At 33.6% G+C, this 22980-nt stretch overlaps 1 protein-coding gene and 2 pseudogenes across 1 annotated transcript; 1 reads left to right on the forward strand and 2 right to left on the reverse strand.

Moving 5' to 3' along the window:
- The first annotated feature begins 4168 nt into the window (after positions 1-4168).
- Positions 4169-4750, forward strand: LOC121174856 (secreted RxLR effector protein 161-like). Its single transcript, XM_041015281.1, has one exon. It carries the CDS (start codon positions 4169-4171, stop codon positions 4748-4750), a length of 582 nt encoding a protein of 193 aa, XP_040871215.1.
- A 3786-nt stretch (positions 4751-8536) lies between these two features.
- On the reverse strand, positions 8537-9142 carry LOC106798851 (transcription factor MYB61-like; annotated as a pseudogene).
- An 11-nt stretch (positions 9143-9153) lies between these two features.
- On the reverse strand, positions 9154-19585 carry LOC100789204 (NAC domain-containing protein 75-like; annotated as a pseudogene).
- Between the last annotated feature and the right edge of the window lie 3395 nt (positions 19586-22980).

Below are 22980 nucleotides of genomic sequence, written 5' to 3' on the forward strand. Positions count from 1 at the left end.
AAAATTGAAAAAAATGTGTTACTGCCTATAGACCAACAACCAAATTACAAAATTCCTACCCGACCCAACTCTAGAATACAATCTAAAAACATTATATATTACCGCTCGAACATGTAAAATAAATACCTTATTCATTACGTTTACCGTAAATCTGTACGCCCCATCACCAACAATAAGTACCAAAACTATCACCAAAGCACCAACATAATGAACATAGCATTCGTTCTAATTTAATACTAATGTATTGTTACGAAAATAACGCTTGAGAAATAACCTCAGAATCGAAAGTATAACTTTTTCTTGTCCTTGTGAAATAGAATTCGCTTGCAATCTACCCCCACACCAACATTCCTTCTTCAGCTGAACTTGCGCCCCACATAAAGCAAAACAATATGAAAACAAAACCAGAACCGAATAGAAACCAATCGATCTTCCCCTTTAGTTAAAGGCTGAAGAAGAACGTACCTATCGGCGTGAGGGATAAAAGAATTGTTGGGCTGTGATTAAAATTTATATGGAAGTTTATTCTGTAATTTTTTTCTGTTTTGTCCTCTGCCTATATAAGGCAAGGATGCCCTATTCTTTTAGGATAAGCTTTCACTTGTATATTGCTTCAATAATAAATAAAATTTCTCTGTTTTCCCTCCAGTGGATGTAGCCTTGATCAAAGGTGAACCACGTAAATCTGTGTGTTCTTTCTCATCTCTCTCTCCCTTTCAATTTGCTGCAAAATCTGTGTGTATGACATTTCTGTTCTGCTGCATCTACTGCTATTGTTCTTGATTGTTCTTCATCACTTCCATAACAAACTGATATCAAGAGCTCAAGTTGCAATCAAGGGAATTCAAGATTCTCATCTGAATACAAAGATCAAGTTGTGGGATTCTTGTTTCTAGTTCTTTCATTGCTTCACTGTGATCAATAACACTTAAGAAATCATGTCAAACACAATCAGGATTGAGAAATTCAATGGAAAGAACAGCTTCAATCTGTGGCGCATCAAGATGCGTGCTTTGTTGAAGGAACATCGTGTTTGGGCTCCTGTTGCTTCTGCATCTGTGAAGAAAGAAGTGGCTTCTGAATCAAAAGAAAATGCCTCTGTTTCAAAGACTGGAGAACTTGTAGAACAAGAAGAAAAGGCTCACTCACTAATCTTGCTTTCCTTGTCTGATGAAGTTTTATATGAAGTTGCAAATGAAGAAACTGCAAGTGACTTATGACTCAAGTTGGAAAAGTTGTATATGACTAAGTCAATATGCAACAAGCTCTTCTTGAAGAGGCGTCTATTTGGTTTACACATGAAAGAAGGTACATCTCTTAAAGATCATCTTGATGAATTGAATTCTATTTTGATGGAATTAAGAGATATAGATGTTAAGATAGAGGGTGAAGATGCTGCCATGATTCTGTTAGCCTCTCTACCATCATCATATGAGAGTTTTGTCAATTCTCTTAGTGTTGGTAAGGAATGTGTCACCGTGGAGGAGGTGAAATCCAACTTATACTCAAGGGAACTTCGATCTAAAGCATCTGGAAATTCTGAAGAACCAAATGGATCTGGTCTGGTGGTCTCTAACTCCATCAAGAACATCAAGAAAAAGGTGTTTAAAGGAAAGAAGAAGACTCATGTCAATCCAAAGGGCATCTGTAAATACTGCAAGGAGCCAGGTCACTGGAAGAAAGATTGTCCCAAGAAAAAGGGCAAACCATATGTTGTTGTTGCCAAGGAAGGTTCCACATCTAAAAATGAGCTTGTTCTCTCAGTTGCTGATCGTCACCAACATTCTGAAAATCAGTGGATATTAGACTCTGGCTGTTCCTTTCATATGTGTCCTAACAAAACCTGGTTTGACATCTATGAAGAGAATTCGGGTGGAAATGTCTTCATGGGAAATGATGTCTCATGCAAGACAATTGGAATTGGCACAATAAAAATCAAGATGCATGATGGAATTATCCGAACACTCACTGAAGTTAGGCATGTTCCAGAGCTAAAGAAGAATCTAATCTCCATAGGTATTATGGATGGAAAGGGGTTCAAATGCAGCACTGAAAATGGGGTCATGAAAATTCAGAAAGGCTCTACAATGGTGATGAAGGGTATAAAGAGGGGTAATCTCTATATACTTCAAGGTACAACATGTGTTGAGGATGGTCTAGTAGTTGTTGCATCAAGATCTAATAAGAGCATACCTGACTTAACTCAATTGTGGCACATGAGGCTAGGTCATATGAGTGAAAAAGGTATGATGATACTTCAAAAACAACAGCTGTTCGGAAATCAAAAACTGGATGAACTTAAATTCTGCGAACATTGTGTTTTCGGCAAGCAACATAGGATCAAATTTCCTAAAGCAATTGACACCACCAAAGGAACTCTTGATTACATTCATGCTGACTTCTGGGGGCCTGCAAGAGTACCTTCACTAGGTGGTGGAAGGTATTTTCTGTCCATAATTGATGACTTCTCAAGGATGACATGGATCTACGTCATGAGTCATAAGAGTCAAGCTTTCAAATGCTTCAAAGAATGGAAAGCACTAATTGAAAAACAAACTGAAAGGAAAGTTAAAAGACTCAGAACTGATAATGGCTTGGAGTTTTGCTCAACAAAATTTAACAAATTCTGCAGAGAAGAAGGAATTGCTAGACAATTTACTGTTAGGAACACTCCTCAGCAAAATGGAGTTGCTGAACGAATGGACAGAACACTCCTAGAAAGAACAAGATGTCTGTTATCCAATGCTAGTCTCAACAAAAGTTTTTGGGGAGAAGCTATCAATACAACTTGTTTTCTGATCAATAGAACACCCTCTACTGCTATAGGACTTAAAACTCCTATTGAAATCTGAAATGGAAAAACAGCAAACTACTCAAACCTAAGAGTATTTGGTTGCAATGCTTATTATCATGTCAAAGAAGGAAAGCTGGTACCTAGATCAAGAAAGGGTTTGTCCATGGGTTATGGTGATGGGGTGAAAGGCTATAGGATATGGTCACCCTCAGAAAAGAAAGTTCTTCTCAACAGAGATGTAATTTTTGATGAATCACATTTGTTTCATCCCAAGCTTAAGGTTCCAATTGCTGGAACACAGAGCTACCACTCTCCTCAAGAAAAGGATGTAGAATCTATAACCAAAGACTCAGAAAAAAGAGGTCATTTTGAAACATCTCTTGTGGTTCTTCAAGAAGGTGAGAAATCAGAAGATTCCAGTGCAAATGAGTCTCATTTGGCTGCTGAAGCTGATCCTTCACAGCTCAATTCTGGAATCAATCAGAGACCAAAAAGGGTCACTAAACCTCCTGAAAGATATGGTTTTGAATACATGGCTGCCTATGCATTACATGTAGCGGAATAAATAGATTCAAATGAATCAGCCACTTACCAAGAAGCTATCAATCATCCCGAAGCTGAAAATTGGTTGTTAGCTATGAAAGAGAAAATTGAATCTTTATATAAGAATCATACCTGGAAACTTGTTGAACTACCTAAAGGAAGACATGTGGTAGATTGCAAGTGGATATTCAAGAGGAAACTTGGTCTTTCAGAAAAGGAAGGGATAAGATACAAGGCTAGGTTAGTTGCCAAGGGATTTAGCCAGAAATAAGGAATAGATTTCAATGAAATTTTTTCACCCGTGGTTAGACATACATCCATCAAGGTTCTTCTTGCTATTGTGGCAAGCCAAGATTTGGAACTTGAACAGCTTGATGTCAAGGCTGTTTTTCTCTATGGAGATTGGAAGAAAATATTCTAATGAAACAACTTGAAGGATTTGAAGTTCAAGGAAAAGAAAGGTATGTTTGTCAACTGCAGAGGTCCTTGTATGGATTGAAACAATCTCCAAGGCAATGGTACATGAGGTTTGACAACTTTATCACCAGCCAAGGATTCAAAAGAAGTCTCTATGATTGTTGTGTTTATCACAACAAGGTGGAGGATGGATCAATGATCTATCTTCTACTCTATGTAGATGACATGCTTATTGCAGCAAAAAGCATGTGTGATATACAAAATCTGAAGATCCTCCTGAGTGGTGAATTTGATATGAAGGATCTAGGGGCTGCAAAGAAAATCTTAGGAATGGAGATCTATAGGGATAGAACTTAGAAAAGGCTATTTTTGTATCAAAAGGATTACATTCAGAAGATACTTGTGAGGTTTGAAATGACTGACTCTAAACCTATCAGCACTCTCCTTTCAGAAAAAGAGAAGTTGTCTACTATGATAAAGGTTCAAGATCAAGTTGATCAGGACTATATGTCAAAGGTTCCATACTCAAGTGTTGTTGGCAGTCTCATGTATGCCATGGTCTGCACTAGACCTGACCTTGCTTATGCTGTTAGCATGGTCAGTAGGTTCTTAAACCAACCTCAGAAGGAACATTGGAAGACTGTGAAGAGAATTTTCAGATATCTTAAAGGGACTACAGATATAGGTTTGATCTATGAATCTCACTCAGATTGTTGCCTCACTAGCTATTCTGATGCAGATTTTGCTACTGATCTTGTCAAAAGAAGGTCCCTAATAGGGTATGCTTACACCCTTGGTGGCTGCTTGGTGAGTTGGAAGGCAACACTTCAACCTTCTGTTGCTCTCTCAACTATTGAGGCTAAATATATGGCTCTTATTGAAGCTGCAAAGGAAGGAATTTGGCTGAGAGGTCTGATAAATGATCTCGAAATTAATCAAGAATATGCTAACATCTACTGTGACAGCCTTAGTGCTATATGCTTGGCCAAGGATTAGGTTCATCATGATAGAACCAAGCATATAGATGTTAGATATCACTTCATTCGGTCAGAAAGAAGAATCAAAGTTCATAAGATTATCACTCTGCACAATCCTGCTAATATGTTTACAAAGCCAGTTCCAAAGAGCAAGTTTGATCACTGCTTAAGCTTGCTCAATGTAGATTGTTAGGGTTAAGATCATGTGTGTTCAGAGGGTGCAGTTTGTGTCTTATATGGATGTTAGTTCAAGGTAGTGAATCGTTGGGCTGTGACTAAAATCCATATGAAAGTTTATTTTGTTATTTTTTCTGTTTTGTCCTCTGCCTATATAAAGTAAGGATGTCCTGTTTTTTTAGGATAAGCTTCCACTTGTATACTGCATCAGTAATAAAGAAAAGCTCTATGTTTTCCCTCTCGTGGATGTAGCCTTGATCAAAGGTGAACCACGTAAATCTGTGTGTTCTTTCTCATCTCTCTCCCCCTTTCAATTTGCTGCAAAATCTGTGTGTATGGCATTTCTGTTCTGTTGCATCTACTGTTGTTGTTCTTGATTGTTCTTCATCACTTCCATAACAAGAATGATATTATAACACACCAGGTAAGAGGAAAGAAGAAGAAACAAAATAGGATTATAAAATAGACGCAAATGATTATAATGAAAAAAAAAAGTGTTTTACCTATGATGAGGATGAAGGCAACTTAGATTGAGTTTAGGAAAAAGGAGAGGATGTGGTGGTTTCCATATTTACCTAGCAAAAAAAAAAAAAAAAAAAGAATAGTTCAAAACGAAGTTGAACAAAGGATAGAAAGAATATGAGAATTCGGAAAGAGGAAGATGCCTTATAGAGAGTCAGATGAGGAAAGGGGTTGTGTGTCTCCAAATGCAATCAATGTCTCCTTTTATAAATCACGAAAGTGAAAAGTGGTTAGAAATGAGCCAAGGATTTTCCTCCAAAGTCAAAAAGTATGTCCACATATAATGAATCCCAAATGTTTCTAGAGCACGTTTATAGTTTATACAATTATGTGCCTAGGAAAGACCAACTACTCGTCGATTTAAAATGAAAAAAAAAATTGAACCGTTTACTAGCCCAACAACGGAATTAATAAATCTACCTGAAAAGACAATTAACCAACTTAACGGAATTATACAATTAATAGGATTTATAGTAAATGGCCTCCAACAAGGCACATGTAAAGTGATTGATCATTGGTGTTTCATTTAAATTTGTCACCTATTCTCCAAAAGGAAAAATGTGTTTTTATACCATATAAAGTTATTTTAGTTAAATTAACTTATAAACTATTCAAACTAATTTATAAGTTAATCAAATGACTTAATTGCACACAAAAATTTTATTATATTTTTTAGTTATCTATGTGACACATGGTTTAGAGTCATGATTATCTATTAGAATTTAATAGGTAAAACAGAATATAATTAAACCTTTCTTGGTGTTATCCTCTTCGTAGTGTTACTATGTGTTTGGATGGGGAAATTAAACTAGGTAAAGTATTTCAACAGGGATATTAAAATGTTTTTCTATAATGAAATCTGTTTGGATAAGATATTTTAAAAGTAATTAAAATGTTATCATTTTTCTAAAGCATTTTAATATACTAACTTGACAGAATTTCAAATTCTCACCAAAAATAAAGGAATTAAAATTCCTCACTCTTTAGAAAAGAGGACACTCTCACGCACACTAGCTCTCTCTCCCTCTCAGCACACTAGCTCTCTCTCTCTCCCTCTCAGCACACGTACACTCTCCGTAGCTATCTGTCTCTCCCTCTCAACACACCTTGGTGTCACCAGCTACCACCTCCATCGACAAGTAAGTTTTGCTTTCTATTCATCACAATCTTTTCTTCCTCTCACTGATAGGTTTCTTTCTCGCTCACTCATCTCTGTTTTTTTCTTTTCACAAGTTTATGTTTGTTTGATTTTGATTTCATTTTTGTAGCTACAAGGGTTGCTTGATTTTATTGATTTATGTTTCATTTTCTATTTCATTTATTTTGTTTCAATGATTTTGATATGTTGGCGGGTATGGAATTGGATGGGTTTGGAGTTGAGATAGGTTGTGAGCACCATATGTTTGTGAATATGCATCAAAGAGAAATAGAGAAACAAATATGTTTGAATTTCTCGAACTGCATGATTGCTTGAGAATATGAATGAGTTGTTCGATTAATGTCCTTCGTTCTCTCACACTTAAACTGATTGTGATAATTAATTGTCAATGTAATTGGGATTATTTGTCTCCCTTTTGTTTCATTAGGAATTTGTTTGGAAAACTTGTAACGGAGTATTTGAGATAATAAAGTATTTGGAGTTTCATTTGATTGCTAGATTCCTGTATTTTTATTATGTTCTCAAAGTGTTGTATTGGTACCTGCTGGCTTGGAGCTTGTTGAGACGTCTAGTAGTAATAATACAATTGTCATAAAGAATTTGTGACTTGTGAAACAGTTTCAATAACCAGCTATAAAATACTATATATTTTGGCTTGTGAATTGTAAAGCCTTGTTCTGTGCCGTGCTTTTACTTGGATATGTATGATTTGGTTGAAAGTTGCTACAAATTTTCCTCCATTCTTTAAAAACTCCTCTTTCCTATAACCAGAAATTAAAGACTGACAAAGGTTTGTTTGGGTTTATTTTTATTTGCTTATGTGTACTGAGTGGGATATAACAAATTCATGCACATTTCTATTATAACCCAAGTTTGCGAAAAGCTATGCTTGTTAATGGGTTCCTAATAACTAGAATATGCCTAAGTTTTTATTCTTTTGAAGGTAGAAAGTAAACTTACGCTTGATTGAACCAAAGACACAAAAATAATATATGGGATTCAAAGATGTTCATGGTAGCCTAATTGGTAGTGTTTAATGAGTAGCAGACAACCAACTTTTCCAGAGAAAGACTTTAGGAGTAGCATGACCTGAGTGATTGAGGAGGAGATTAAGAACCATATTTTGGTACCCTAGCAGTTGTAGCCTGTAACTCAAACCAGAAAAAGTAGTGTTTTAAGCTGTTAATTTAAATAAAAGTATTTTTTTAATGCAGTATGAAAAAGATGAAGATCAAATGAAGAATTGTTGGGTGTCATCTTTTCAGATGTTAACATACAATTAGTAGCATCCAGTATGAAAATTCCTAGAATCCATCAAAGCAGTAAATAATTCTGCTAATAGAGAAAACAAAAAGTGGAAACATGAAGAAGATGATTTGACTGTTATACATTATCACCCTCTCATTTTACCATTCTGCCCTCACCTACCATCTAGGTAGAGAGTACACAAACGTAATACATAGGGAGATGGATATATATAGTACATGTATCACACAAAATAGGGTCATAGAATAGCATTTGTGCAGCCTTGGCTAGCTAGCTAGTGTTACCTGGACCATCCAAGGATTGTAGGATCAAAGAATTGAGTATGTGCTTGAGAGAGGGGATTCTTTGCAGAACAGAAAAGGGTGTGTTTTTTTTTATGCATGAAAATGTCATTGTCACCTGCAGATGGTAGTTGTGCTGGTCCTGCCCAAAGGAAAACAAAACAATTACAAAACAAAAGGCCCAGACACAAAAGCAATATGTGTTTGGCATATGCCCTCACATATCCTTATGGTATAGTACGTTTACTAATTGTATTGTTACTTTGTTAGTTCACATAATCACTAAGCTAAAAGTCAAGGGCATCACATAAATCATGATATTAAAACTGAATAAGTCCCAACCTGTACTTCAATTGAGAGTTGAGAGAAGGCATGTGAAGTAGAGTTGAGAGGATGCATATCAAGCAGAGATGAGAAGAGGCATATCAAGATAGAAAGGGGTGTTGTTGAGATATTCAGACCATTTAATGTCTTATTGTTCTGCCTTGGTGGCAAATTCTGCTTACTGCAACCCCTATGTTATTGTGTTGTTGCTTTGTAATTGGATGTTGCAGCTACTGCTCCCATTGTTTTTGCTTGCATTGTTGTTGTTGTTGTTGTTACTGATGGTACCTGCTTCCTAGTTTTGAACATCATCAGAGGATATTGAAGAAGGGTTGTTATTGTTGTTGTTGTTGTTAGAGTGAAGACTAACAGTGGGTTTTACATGTGTTGGAAACATAGAATGGAACATGGTGAAATTCAGCTCTGACATCATTTGAGAAGAAGTGGAACTTGGTATGAAGCAAAGTGGAGTGTTGTTGGGAGTAATAGTGAGTCCCATGTTTGGTCCATAGTTGAGGTGCTGGAAAGGAAAATATCCCATTCCCATCATATCAAAACTAGTGATGGAGTTGTTAAACCTGTCAAGGGTGTTGTTGTTGTTGCCACTGCTGATCTTGGAGGTGGAAGAAACTTTAAGGGGATATCTATCCATAAGCATAGAAGTAGTCGCAGTAGTAGCCATAGGCATAGAAGTTAGTTGTAGTGTATATATACCTCATCAAAGGTTTTCTTGAAAGGGATGAAGCTAAAGTGATCAAGTTTTAGTTGTTGAATATCCAAAGGATGATGAGTAGTGAAACTTGTCATTGGAGGGACACCAACAACAACAGACATCTCATATCTGTGAGTAACAATTTCCTTAGAAGAGCAACTTCGACTTCCACTGTCCCTTCTACCAGTACTATTGTTGTTAGGTTCTCCACTTCCTTCACTAGTTATTGCACTTTTATTTGACCAGTTGCACTGCCTTGGTTGTGTCTGGTAGAATATCTTTGACACCATTACCTCTCCTTTCTCTTCCTCGTGCTGCCCCAAATGGTATTGGTGCATCACCTAGTTGGTTTTCTCGAGCTTTTTGTTCTTTCCAAAGTTGGAGTAGAGGACTAGAATTTTCTTGCAACCCTTTTGTTTTCCGTTCACCATCACTGGCTTGTGCCACAGGGTTTCTCCACCTTGCAAGTCACATTCGTTTTGAATCTTTCTCCTCTTTCTTGTCCCAGTTGTGTAAGCTTTTGAAGGTCCATGGAAAAAGTGCTTGCTCAACCCATCTCTTGTTACTCCTGTTAATTAGATGCATATATCAACCACACACCCAAAATCAAACTTAGGCCGACTTTGGTGAACTGAAAAATAAAACCCTTTTTCATATTATATTAAGCAAGTGGAATTATAAGATTAATTTAATGATAAAAAAGAAAGAAAAAAGAAAAGATGGTGGATTTAATTTTTACCGCTAACAAAAAATTAATAATTAATAAATAATATTAATTAATAAAAAAATAAGTTTCTTGAAAATACCAATTAAAAGAAAGAGGGACCTAACTGGGACTTAACAAATAGTATGGAACTTTGAATAAGATAGTTAGAAAACAACACTAATTAACACTGCATGTTAGAGAATAATGAGAGTTAGAAATTAATGGGAGGTGAATTAAATTTATTTTTTTCTAGTATATTTTCACGCTGTGTATATCTCACACCTAGAAGCTTCTCTGGATGGGTATAACAAATTCCATCTTCTCCTTCAATAGCGGGAATGAACTCATCTATCAAAGGGTGTGATTTCATGTTCTTTGCCTCCATTTTGGCTTCAAGATGTTCTGTTAGCTCTTGGTCTATGGGATCAAACTTCACTCCTGCGGGCAAGCCTAGCTAGTCCTACAGTCTCCATTGAAATATCAAGTGAAAAACCAAAATTAAAGCTAAAGACAGAGAGATAAGAGGAACAAGAAGAATAATACAATGGAAAAAGAAAATAATGATGGAAAATATTAACTATTTCTATGCCTATGGAAAATATTAACTAACAAAATATACTAGTACTTGTTGCCAAGGACTGTATGAAGTTCAACAATGGAGTTCTCTTCTTGCTGTGAGAATGCTCCTCTCTTCAAATCAGGCCTGAGATAATTTATCCACCTTAATCTGCAGCTCTTGCCACACCTTTAAAAATTACGAGAATTCAACACCCAAACCTGGTATAATCATCAAATTAGAAGATAATATGTTTTCAAAATATATATCATAATCAATAAAAAAGGTGTGATAGGATAATAATGTACAAATAATTCATTGGCCAAAAAAACTGCAACATTTTCTGCAATGTTGTTCAACATCTTTGTCTACTATTATTTTATTGATCCTAATATACGAAACTTTGTTAGTTTTTTTTTTTCTAGTTGATCATCTTTGCCTATACTCTAAATTGCACTAGTATCATTGTTTTACATCTTTTACCTAGATATTTGTTTTAAATCTCAAAATAGTATATGCACATATTATCTTATATCATTATCATGCAGTTCAGATTGAGAAGAAATGGATCCTAACATAGTTAACACTGCAATTACTTCAAGAAGACGTAAAAGAGAAGAGTATAAGAAGATAATCTTATTAGTTGCTGCTTGTGTTGTTCATATGGTCATTGGTGTAGTGACATGGTATCATAATAATTATTTTGTTAAGGAACCAACCCATAATTAGGAACTAGAACGTCGCAACTTCCTTAATCATCTTTATAGAGGGACAGAGAAAGATTGCATTGAAAAGTTGAGGCTTAGTAAAAATGCATTTTTTAACCTTTGTAGAATTTTAGAAGAAAAGGGTGGATTAGTAAGAACAAGAAATGTTCCAACAACTGAAGTAGTAGCAATGTTTTTACATATCCTTGCTCACAACCTAAAGTATAGGGTAGTGCAATTTAGTTGTTGTAGATCTAAAGAAACCAAAAATAGACAATTCAACGATGTCTTGAGAGTGGTAATAAAAGTGAGCAAAAACTATTTGAATTTTCAACCCTATACTTTAGAAGGTGCGGAAGCAAACAAGTGGAGATGGTTTGAGGAAAGTTTATCAATTGTTAGGAGAGATTAGTTAATTATAAAATTTTCTTAGAATCTAAAAAAATTGTCTTGTTTGTAGAGATGTATTGTAGCACTTGATGAGACTCATATTCTGGTTACAGTTTCTCCTGATGAGAGACCTAGATATCGTAATAGAAAGAATGATGTCTCTACAAATGTGTTAGCCGCTTGTGGTCCAGATTTAAGGTTTATTTATGTGTTACCTGGGTGGGAAGGATATGTAGGACACTCTCGAGTATTACAAGATGTATTACATTGTCAAAACAAACTTGAAATTCCAACGGGTAATATTTCTTGGAAATAATTTTTTTTCTTTTTTTTTTTTTGTCTAGTTTAAGCCTATGATTTTTATTTTAAACATTGTAGGCAAGTACTTTCTTATGGATGCGGGATATACCAATGGTCTGGGATTCTTAACACCATATCGAGGGACTAGATATCATCTCAATGAGTAGATTGGAAACACCCCTCAAAGTTACAAGGATTTATTTAATCTTCGTCATGCAAGTGCCCGAAATGCAATAGAAAGGTCATATGGGATCTTGAAAAAAAAGATGGAGTATAATAAGAACTCCTTCATTTTTTGATATAAAGAAACAAATAAGAATTATCAATGCTTGTTTTGTGTTACACAATTTCATAAGAGACGAACAACAAACTGATCACTTTTAGAAGTTCAAGACTTAGAATTCTTATCTGTTGTTGACGAAGTGTTAATCCATCAATCAAGGGAATGAGTTCAAAATAATGTCATAGATGATATCACAACTATTCAAGCTACTGAGGAATGGACAGGATTTCGAGATACATTAGCTATGAATATGTTCGCTAACTATCAAGTTAGAAGAGACTTTGCTTAAGGATAGTTCTTTTTTTAAATGTAATTTGCTATTGTAGAAAAACTTTGTGTCCTTTGTTACTATTGTACTTTGCTATTGAAGATAGACTTTTATGTACTTTGCTATTGCATAAAAACTTTTCTTAAGATATTTTCTATGATTGTGCAGTGGACTAATCAAATGAATAAAGTAGGTTGTATCTAATATTTGTTATGTGCAGGTTAAATAAGTGACATTAACTTCAATGGAGTCATCTAATGAAAAAATGACGGGCAAAAGAAAAGTTTTAGGAAAAAATAATGAGGAAACAAGAAGTTATTTTACATGAAATTTGGAGATGGAACATGTATTGGCTAATGTAGAGAAATCAAAGGAATTTGGACAACAAGGGTGACGGAGGTTGGGAAAGGTCAGCATTGAATGTTGCAGCGGCAATGTTGTCTACAAGCTTCAATGTTAATGTCACATCAGATAATATCAAAAACCTCAAATTATGAAGATTGTGGTATGGTATTATAAGTGACATCCTTGGCCAGAGCGGGTTTGATTGGGATGACACTAAGTACATGTTCACAGTTGAGAATGAAAATGCTTGGAATGAATATTGCACTGTAAGTATTCTTTAGTATATTGCTATTTGTTATGTAAAGATAGAGCCACTGGTCATGGAGCTGAAGCTGCTATGGATGCTGATGAAGCGATGAGTAGAGAGACAAATGAAGTGGAATTCATGGGGTTAGGTGCTACTACTACTATAGACTTAGAAGAACCAAGCTCTAATACAAAAGAAAAAAGACAAGGTTCAACTTCTTCTGGCACACATTCATTCTCACAAGACAAATATTGGAGAAAAAGAAGGAATAACAGTTTCTTTGGATAGAATGACCAACTCTTTTGACCGAATGGTAGAAGAAATGGATGGTAAAGTCGATGATGAAGATATTCAAGGAGTGTTTACGTGAGGTATCTTTGATACCAAATCTTAATAGACAACAATGAGCTAAAGCTATCAAATGGTTAGCTAGATATCCAAAGTAGTTAGCTATTGCGAAAGCCTTTCCAATTCACGAAAAGACTATGTTTTAACACATCTAAAATGAAACTTGGTGAGTAACCTTTTGTCTACATTTTCAATTTCAACTTTCAAATTATAAAATTGTCTTTTTTATGCCTAGTTGAAGTGATATTTTCACTATAGTTATTTGTCTTCCCTGTTGTGACTTATATTATTTTGTTTCTTCTATGTCTTGCAAACGAGGAATAGAGAGGAATTGCATTCTTACAAAGCAAGAAAAAAAAGTTGATTATTCTAAAAAAAATTTATTATGTTATTTGTTTTGGACCATCTAATTTGCAAAATAATTCGTGAATGATTGAGTATTGATAATATATGATTTTAGGTCTTGATATGGATTGAAGTATTTTCTTCTCTTACGAACAATGAAATTAATATCAATATTTGAATTTTTTATGAAATAATTGTCCTTAAATTATGTAATTTTTTAATTTCAATATTTTTTTTAAAATTATTGCGAGACTATGTAATTGAATTTTTTTTAACAAGAACAAGGAATTACATATCATTCATCTTTAATTTTGCAGTATTGTTTAATCCAATTTTTGTGTGTTACTACAAGAATATTGTGTAAGATTCAAAATTGTTTAGCATTAAAATTATTTTGATTATTTAATTATTAAATATTAAAAAAAATTGATTATTCAATATAGTATAGCATTAAATTTATTTTGAATATTTAACTGTTTAAAAAATGACTCATATTTATTTTCATTCAATATTGAAATTTTAATTTTTAAATAAATATTTAAAAATGAAAATTTGAATTTCATTGAAATTAAATTACTTTATCCAAATAAGGAAATTAAAATACAAGAAATTGAATTGCCTCATCCAAACAAAATATTTACAAAATGAAAGGAATTTAAATCAAGACAATCAAAATGTTGTGTATTTGAATTTCTTAGAAATTTTTAAATCCCTCATCCAAACACATGGTTACTATGTTTTCAATGGAAGAGAATTATTGGAAGAAGACTATTTTTTACAATGGTTTTGAGAGATTTTGTATGATAATTTTTAATTGTTGTTGAAGTCGTCGTAGTAGAAAATCAAGACTTTCCACAACAATTTTTGAACCGTCTTAGAAGGGTAGAATTTCTACGACAGTTTTGTTCTAAAACCATCTTAGAATATTTTTTTTAAAATTAAAAAAATTGATGATTCTAAGATGATTTTTCCAAAAATTATCTTAGAATGCAGATTTTTTAAGATGATTTTTCAAAAAAATTTCTTAGAATGTTTTTTTTAAATAAAAAATTGGGGATTCTAAGACGTTTTTAAAAAAAACCGTTTTAGAATGTAGACTTTGAAAAACCATCTTAGAATGTTTTTTTTAAAAAAATTAAAAAATTAAGGATTCTATGATGATTTTTCAAAGAACCGTCTTAGAATCTCTTTAAAAAAAATTAAAATTAAATTTCATTTTGTTTTTGGTGTGTAAAATTCAATTCCAAATATTCAATAATTCACCAATGGTCACAAACAAAATGACATTCGGCCCAAACACAAAACACATACCGGAAATGAGTTATCACATTCGTATAAAATAAAACACTAGAGTATGTGAAACATATAAATACATAGAGCTAAATTTACATAAACAACATCACTCCATCAAACCACACATAAATATTCACACTTATTCAAGTTCACACACTCCAAAAAATAACACAAAAACCTCAATCGTTAACTCAATGAAAGTTAAACACAAGCGTTATGCAACAAATATACTAGACTTAAGCCTACATGCAATGTGGTACCATTTTCAGTGAAAAATCTCTTTGGGTGCCTAGGAGTACATGACAAGACATGCCTCATAGTGGGTAAGTCAGGTCACTCTCACTATGTGAAATCACAGGGAGATCAGTCAAGGTCACTCTATTTTGTCAGAATACTCCAACCATGCTGGATCGACACAGGCTTAAAGGAATATTTCGATCAGGAGCACTCAAACCGAGTGTGTATTCTGGAGAGTCCGTCAGGGTCTCTCCCTCCTGATTCAGGTCCAACCCATAAAATATTTTAACACACAGACTTTACCTATGAAATATGCAATACACACAACTACTCAATCGCTTTCAAAATCTCAATTATTTCCAAAATCATTTTAACTCGTCACGCCTCAAGTGATTAAATTCGTCGAGTTTCCACAATGGAACCCACCACCACAAAACTCATTGCGCCTTAACTTTTTGTCCTTAAAGGATCTTACAATTGAGTGATTGCACTATTTATAGCTCACAACTTAATACACATGTATCTCAAATCTAACCATAATATTCTCAAACTCCAACACTTAATAATTTTCAAAATCATACTATAACAACACTACAATATTATAAACATCAAATATTAATATAAATAAATATATAGCTATATATATATATATATATATATATATATATATATATATATATATATATATATACACACACAATATGCTTAACAAATATATAAGCATGTATTATAATAATAAAATATATCTAACTTCAAAGCTTTAGTTGTTTATGTATGGGGAAGGTGTTAGCACCTCACGTGCTCGTCATGAAGACGACAACCTTTAATCGAGTGTGCTAAAAATAAAGTGACTTTTTAATTATTTATTTTTCCTTGAGAACATGAGTTATGTTCGTTATATCTTTTGTTTATTTAGGAAAAAAAGAAAGTGAATTTTATTTTTTTAGGAAAAAAGGAATTTTATGTTTTTTTTTTAGTTTTTTAGGTCAACAAGGGGTTTGCCCTCGCTCGTACATATCTTTAGGTGCAATGAGAAAATCAAACTTACATAGTTCTTTGGGTAGAAAACAGTTTGTGTGTTGTGTTGATTTTTTTTTGAAAGATTTGTTTTAATTGCGTGACAAAGAGTCGTTAAGGCGTTGGACCTTGAAACGACGTTAAATTTTAAGAAAACAGTAGAGAGAATCGCTTAAGGCATTGGACCTTGAAGCGATCTCGAGTAATGTGCAAATTTTATGGAGAAAAAAGAAGAATTGAATGATTATTTGTTTGTGAAGAAAAGAGAGAATCTCAAGTATACTTTGTAAAGTCAAGCAAGTTGGAGACCCAACATGATTTTCACAAAATTTTACTCACACATTATTAAAACACCACCAAGCAAGTCAAAGACCCAACATGGAGTGCACATAATGTGAAAAAAGGACTTCAAGTTTGCGATATACTTCGCAAAGTCAAGCAAGTCGAAGACCCAATATGAAATTCGCTAAATTTACCCACACATTTATTAAAACACCACCAAGCAAGTTGGAGGCCCAGCATGGAATGCACAGAATGTAAGCGTGTACTAAAGAATACTAACATAGAATTTCAGAATGATTAACATAACGTTAAGTAATCAATAGACGAGACACACAAAAATAAATCGAATGTGAATAGAAAGGGATAGAATAAAAGCAGGAAATACACTTACTAATTAAAGATGCGAGGTTAAAACATGGGAGAAATAAATAAGTGACAGAATATTTATAATACATTATGAACTAACCAGACAATTATAAAAAAAAAATAATAGAGCCAAATCGAAAAAAGGATGGTGTAAATAGCAGTTTTTACTTCATTTTGGCTATGCTCGAAAGAAGTGGGATGTGCCTAAAAGTGTGGAAGCAATGTCTTCCAAGATTATTTTGATGATGCCAAAGAATCAAGAGTTAAGCAAATTCCAAAGATTCAAGAATCAAGTTTCAAGAATCAAGATTCAAGAATAATCAAGATCAAGATTCAAGACTCAAGATTCAAGAATCAAGAGAAGACTCAATCAAGATAAGTACTAAAAAAGTTTTTCAAAACATTGAGTAGCACAAGAAGTTTTCACAAAATCATTACCAAAGAGTTTTACTCTCTGGTAATCGATTACCAGAAGGTAGTAATCGATTACCAGTAGCCAGCATTGTTTTCAAAACTAATTTACAAAGCTGTAATCGATTACCATGAGCATATAATCGATTACCAATGTTTTAAAACGTTAGATTTCAAATTTCAAGAGTCACAACTTGTGATAAAAAAAATTTCAAATCATTTCAAACTTGTGTAATCGATTACACAATACTTGTAATCGATTACCAGTGTTTCTAAATGTTTTGATTTTCAAAATTTAAAAATGAAGAGTCACATCTATTGATGCGTAATCGATTACACCTTGATGGTAATCGATTACCAGTGACTGATTTCGAAAAATAAATTTCCAAAAGTCACAATTCTTAAACTGACTTGTTTCTGAAGATTTTTTCAAAAGTCACAATTTTTTAAGTGACAGTTTTAAAAAAAGTCACAACTTTTAAAAGGTGACTAGTTTTAAAGAAATTGTCAAGAGTCACAAACTTTAACTTGAGTCATCAAGTGATTATAAATATGTGACCATGGCATGAATTTAATAATAAGTTTCATAACAAGTTTTTTTTACAGATTTTTCTGATTCATTTTCTCAACTTCTTTCTAAGAGTTTTTGTTCAATACTTTCTCTTCCAAGAAAAGTTCATTGCTCAAAAACTTGTGCTATTCTTCTTTTTCATTCACTTCTCCCTTTGCCAAAAGAATAGAAGGACTAACCGCCTGAATTCTTTTGTGTCTCCCTTCTCTCTTTCCAAGAGAATTCAAAGGACTAATCGTCTGAGAATTCTTTTGATTCTTCCCTTCCCCTTAAACAAAAGATCTCAAAGGACTAACCGCCTGAGATATCTTTTGTTTCCCCTTACAAAGATTCAAAGAACTAACCGCCTGAGAATTCTTTGTCCCAACACATTGGATGGTACATCCTTTGTGGTACAAGTAGAGGGTACATCTACTTGGGGGTTGTTATACTGAGAACAAGAGAGGGTACATCTCTTGTGGATAAGTTCAAGTGGAGGATACATCCACTTGGTTATTCAAAGAGAACAAGGGAGGGTACATCCCTTATGGATCTTTGGCTTGTAAAGGATTTTACAAGGTTGAAAGAAATTTCAAGAACCGGTTGGTTGTTTGGGGACTGGATGTAGGCACGGATTGTGGCCGAACCAGTATAAATCTTGTGTTTGTCTTCTTCTTTCCTACACTATTTAATTTTCGCTGTGTACTTTTAATTTCCGCTTTACTTTTGGTTAAGTTATTGTTCTTTACTTTCTTAACTTAGTAGTAAAAGCCTAATTGAATCTAGTAACATTAAGAAGAATAAATTTTTATTAGTCAAGATACATTAATAATTAATTCAACCCCCCTTCTTAATTATTTCGAGGTCACTTGATCCAACAGAATGGAGGTGTGATTAGTGTTCTTCCTTTCCTTTTTTTGTTTTTTTCCTTATTTTTTTCCTTTCCTTTTTTTCTTTTTCTTGTTCTTTCTTTTCCTTTTTTTTTTCTCTTTTTCCGTTTTCTTTTTCTTTCCTTTTTTTCTCTCTCTTTTTTACTTTCTTTTGTATGTTTTCTTTCTTTCCTTTTTTTTATTTCTTTTTTCTTCTGTTTTCTTTTTTTTTGTTTTTTTTGTTTGTTGTCTTTTTTTGAAAAATTTGTCCGGACAAAATTAGGATCTGACATCTGTCAATCAACGTACAATAGTCAAAATGAATCTGCATGTTGTATCCCTTTTTGATCGTTGTCCTATACTCAATAAATTGCAATAAAGACCATGATCATAGAAAAAAATAAGAGATAACGTTTTGAGAACCATCCTTCAACTTGATAGTAATTTTGGCATTTCCCCATCATAGGGATATTTGCATTCTTACCAAATCTCAGTAGATTTCCCACACATATGATTGCTACCCCCAGTATCCAAATACCAAATATTTTCATTTTCAGAACAAGTATTACTGGCTAAAAATAAATTATGTTGTGTATTAGAATTATAACCAACATTTTGGCTTTCCACAACGTTTCCATGTTGTTTGATTCTACAATAAGCTCTATGCCCAAACTTTCCACAATAGAAGTAGTTAAAATTTGCTCGACCTTGGTAGTTGTTACCTCGACCTCTTCCTCGGTTAGTTGCACCAAAAGTATTTTCATCTCTTCCTTGGTTGGATGGTACAAAATTATTGACTTTTCCTTGATTAAAATTCCCTCAACCTCTGCCTCTATAATTTCCTTGGCCTTTACCTCTGAAATTTCCTCTTCCTTTACTGTTGAAATTATCATGGGCTCTAATTTTTGCACTCCCACTAGTTTCCGCAACTTTGTTGAGATTCACCTGAATATTTAGTGCTTCTTCATTTACTTTTTTTTGTCTTCTCCAAGATTCTGCTCACATGGCTTTTGATGCTTCCCTATAACTTTGCTACCATCATGGTGTTTGTGTCATGGGACTTAATTATTGTAGTCACCATATGATCAAACTTCATATGTAACGCCCTGAAATTTCCATAACTGAAAATAGATGTTTGATGTATTTATTGTATTATTTAATTACTTGATTAATTCGGATTAGTTGAAGTGTTGTGTGAATTATCCTTGTGCAACTGCTTGGTATGGTTGTTAGGTTATGTGGAGTTTGATTGATCTGCATTGGAACTGTGTGATTTCGAGATTGACCCAAAACCTATTTCGATAAAACCATGATCTCATATTTGTTAACCGTGGGATTGCCTTCAAATTTGGATTGTAAGCTCGCAACCCACATTTGCGTGTTTTGATCATTGGGATTTATGAAAAAATATAGAGTGTGAGATATGACCTTTGCATAGAAGCAATGAAACATGTTGGAGTAGGGATTCTCCCAGAACTTGCCCAGGCGAGTCTGAGTTGGACCAACTAGCCTAGGCGAGCAAAGTTTCACCTGGACAAGTCTTGTAGGTTACAAATATGTTTAACAGCGTAAAAACACGCATTTTTCTCCCCTCTTCTCCCCCAAACCCTCACCCAACACCCCAAACCTCCTCCTCCACCACCCACGACCACCGGTGACCGCCACGAGCCGTTGTTGCTTGCCGCCGGACCACCGCACGGAGAGGAACATTTTAATCGGATTGAAATCCTCTAAAACCAACTCGAGGATTCGGTAGAGTATGAAGCTCTTGACCTTCCCTTCGCGGTTTCTTCGAGGTAACAGTGATTTCTAAGCATTCTCTTGATTAGTTTGAGCTTATCTTTGCATCTCTTATGACTTGGGTACCGTTATTGGATGTTTTTACACTTCCTTTGAAAAATCCTTGAAAATGAGACGTTGTAAAATTTGCCTTGTTATAAAATAGACTTCGTTTTGGTAACCTTCGCGAATGAATTATGTTCTCCTAGGTTTAGATGCATGTAAAAGCTGAATTATGTTCTGACATGTGAATGATGTATAATGGTTTAATGTATATATGTATTTATTCATGTATTTGTGTGTGGTTTGGTGAATGTATATCATGGAAAATTTACCCTCGTTTTCATAATCAAATTAATGAAGTTTTCACTTAAATTGAAATATCGCATTTTAGAATTAGTGATATCGTAGCGACGAGGTGAGTCATTACATCATTGACATCGTCTATAAAATTTTGTCTACCACCTTGTTATCAAGGTTGTCTTCTCCATACTCCCTGATCTTATGTAAAAAATATTGTTCCACAGATTCATAACTAGACATTTCATACCTTTCATATTCCCTTCACGTAGATTGCAACTTTGATTTTTGAGCCTTCTCCACACTTTTGTAAGACAATTTCAAAATATCCCATGCTTCTTTAGCAGTTTTGGCCTTTACGATTTTGTCAAAAATGGAATAGTCAACCCCTTGTTGAATTCGTGACAACACTAGCTGATCTCTCCTCCTAGCAATATCATCTACTCCTTCCAGTAATCTCATCTCAGCAAAGCTCTAGATATTGTGAGCTCTCATATGTGTAGCCATCAAAGTTTCCTAATTATAAAAATTTAATTTCTTGTCTAATTTAGGACTAGACCATACAATATTGTAATTGTATCCATCTCTCTCTCAAGTATATCAACTCTCTATTGTTTTTACCCATTAAGAATGCTCTTGTTCCTCATGCACTCTTTTTTTTTACTCACACTACCACTCAAACTTTGTGACTCTGATACCAATTGTTAACATTGAAATAAAAAATACACACTCTTGTACATAGGAGAAGAGTTTCTCACATTAATCTCTCATATTCATTCACTATTTTTTTTTTACTCTACCCAAAATGTTACATAGGCAACCTTTTATAGGCAAAACTAAGCAATAAAATAAGAAACACTTAATGGCTAAGTAACAATTCCTATTAGCTTAAGAAATATTGTAGGCGGTTCGGTTAGGTGGTGAAGGAAATTTCCAACATCTACAATATTCTTGAATCTACTTTAAAGTAAATTTTAAATGATTATTATCTAAGATTAACCGGCGGTGCAACAACTGTAATGTTTGAATTCAACTTTTCAAACTTCTAGTAAAACAGTGAATTTTTTTAACTTGATTTAATTAACCGACAGTAGGCACAACTAGTTTTGTTTTGCTGTTCTTTGTCTTTAGGTTCCCATACATAAAAAAGAAAGTGCCATATACAAAGTTGCCAACAGAATAAAGCATTTTATAACTTTTAAATTGGTAGCAGGAGTTATAAATCAAAATAAACGTTTGGATTAAAAAGGAATTAATTGCCATTATTTCTACACATAATAATCCTCAATAGTGAATATATATAATGAGAAGGATATACAATATTATTCATCTTACAAAAAAGAGAGATTAGAATTCAAAAGTAAAAATCTTTTTAAAATGACTTTTCTCTTGAAAATCTTATTTGTTGTTTTGGTTTTGACTCTAAGTAATTGAAAGAAAGAAAATAGTTTTATTTTCTATTTTTTTTAACATATTATTCACATGGAAAAATGATAATTTGTATTATATCTTGGGTTATTTTTTAAAAAACAACAAAAGTTTATATATATATAGTTCCGTATAATTTTATGCTAAAGTTTCACATAACAAAATTAAAGCAAGGATTTTTCTTCATAATATTGTGAACTTTGTTCTTGCAGAACCAACCCAGGGCGATATTTCAAGCACTATAGACTTATTGAAACATGCGAGCCACTTTGAAGTGTTTTTTTCCTGCAGTCCCCCGAATTGTTTTCTGCACTTCTCATATTATTTTCAGAATTCCAAAAGCAATATGAGAAATGTAAGAAACAATTTGGGAAGTATTTTGAAAGCAATATCAAAAGTGCAAGAAGCAATCGGGGAAGGGCATGAAACAATTGCTGTCATTTTGTTTTAAAAAGGGTTTACACATCATCTCCTGTGTTAAAGGTGTTTGATATTGTAAGAGACCGTGTTAAAGGAATATTTATAAAACTAGAATAAAGTTGATTTATTGCGTTAAAATAAAACACTCACATTTAAAATGATGAAAGTATGAAATGCTAGATCTCCCTCTTTTCATAATTCATAAAGAGTCTTATTTATAATTATCTTATCAATATTGTATTTTGAACATCGCAAGCTATGTTCACTAATTTAACCCAAAAGTGCTTGGGAAAAGAATTTTTACAAGGTATGATCTTAGCAATTTATTTAAAAGTTTTATAAAATAACATAATTTATATCA

The sequence above is a fragment of the Glycine max genome, chromosome 5 (genome assembly GCF_000004515.6).
Source record: "Glycine max cultivar Williams 82 chromosome 5, Glycine_max_v4.0, whole genome shotgun sequence".
In the NCBI taxonomy this organism is placed as follows: domain Eukaryota; kingdom Viridiplantae; phylum Streptophyta; class Magnoliopsida; order Fabales; family Fabaceae; genus Glycine; species Glycine max.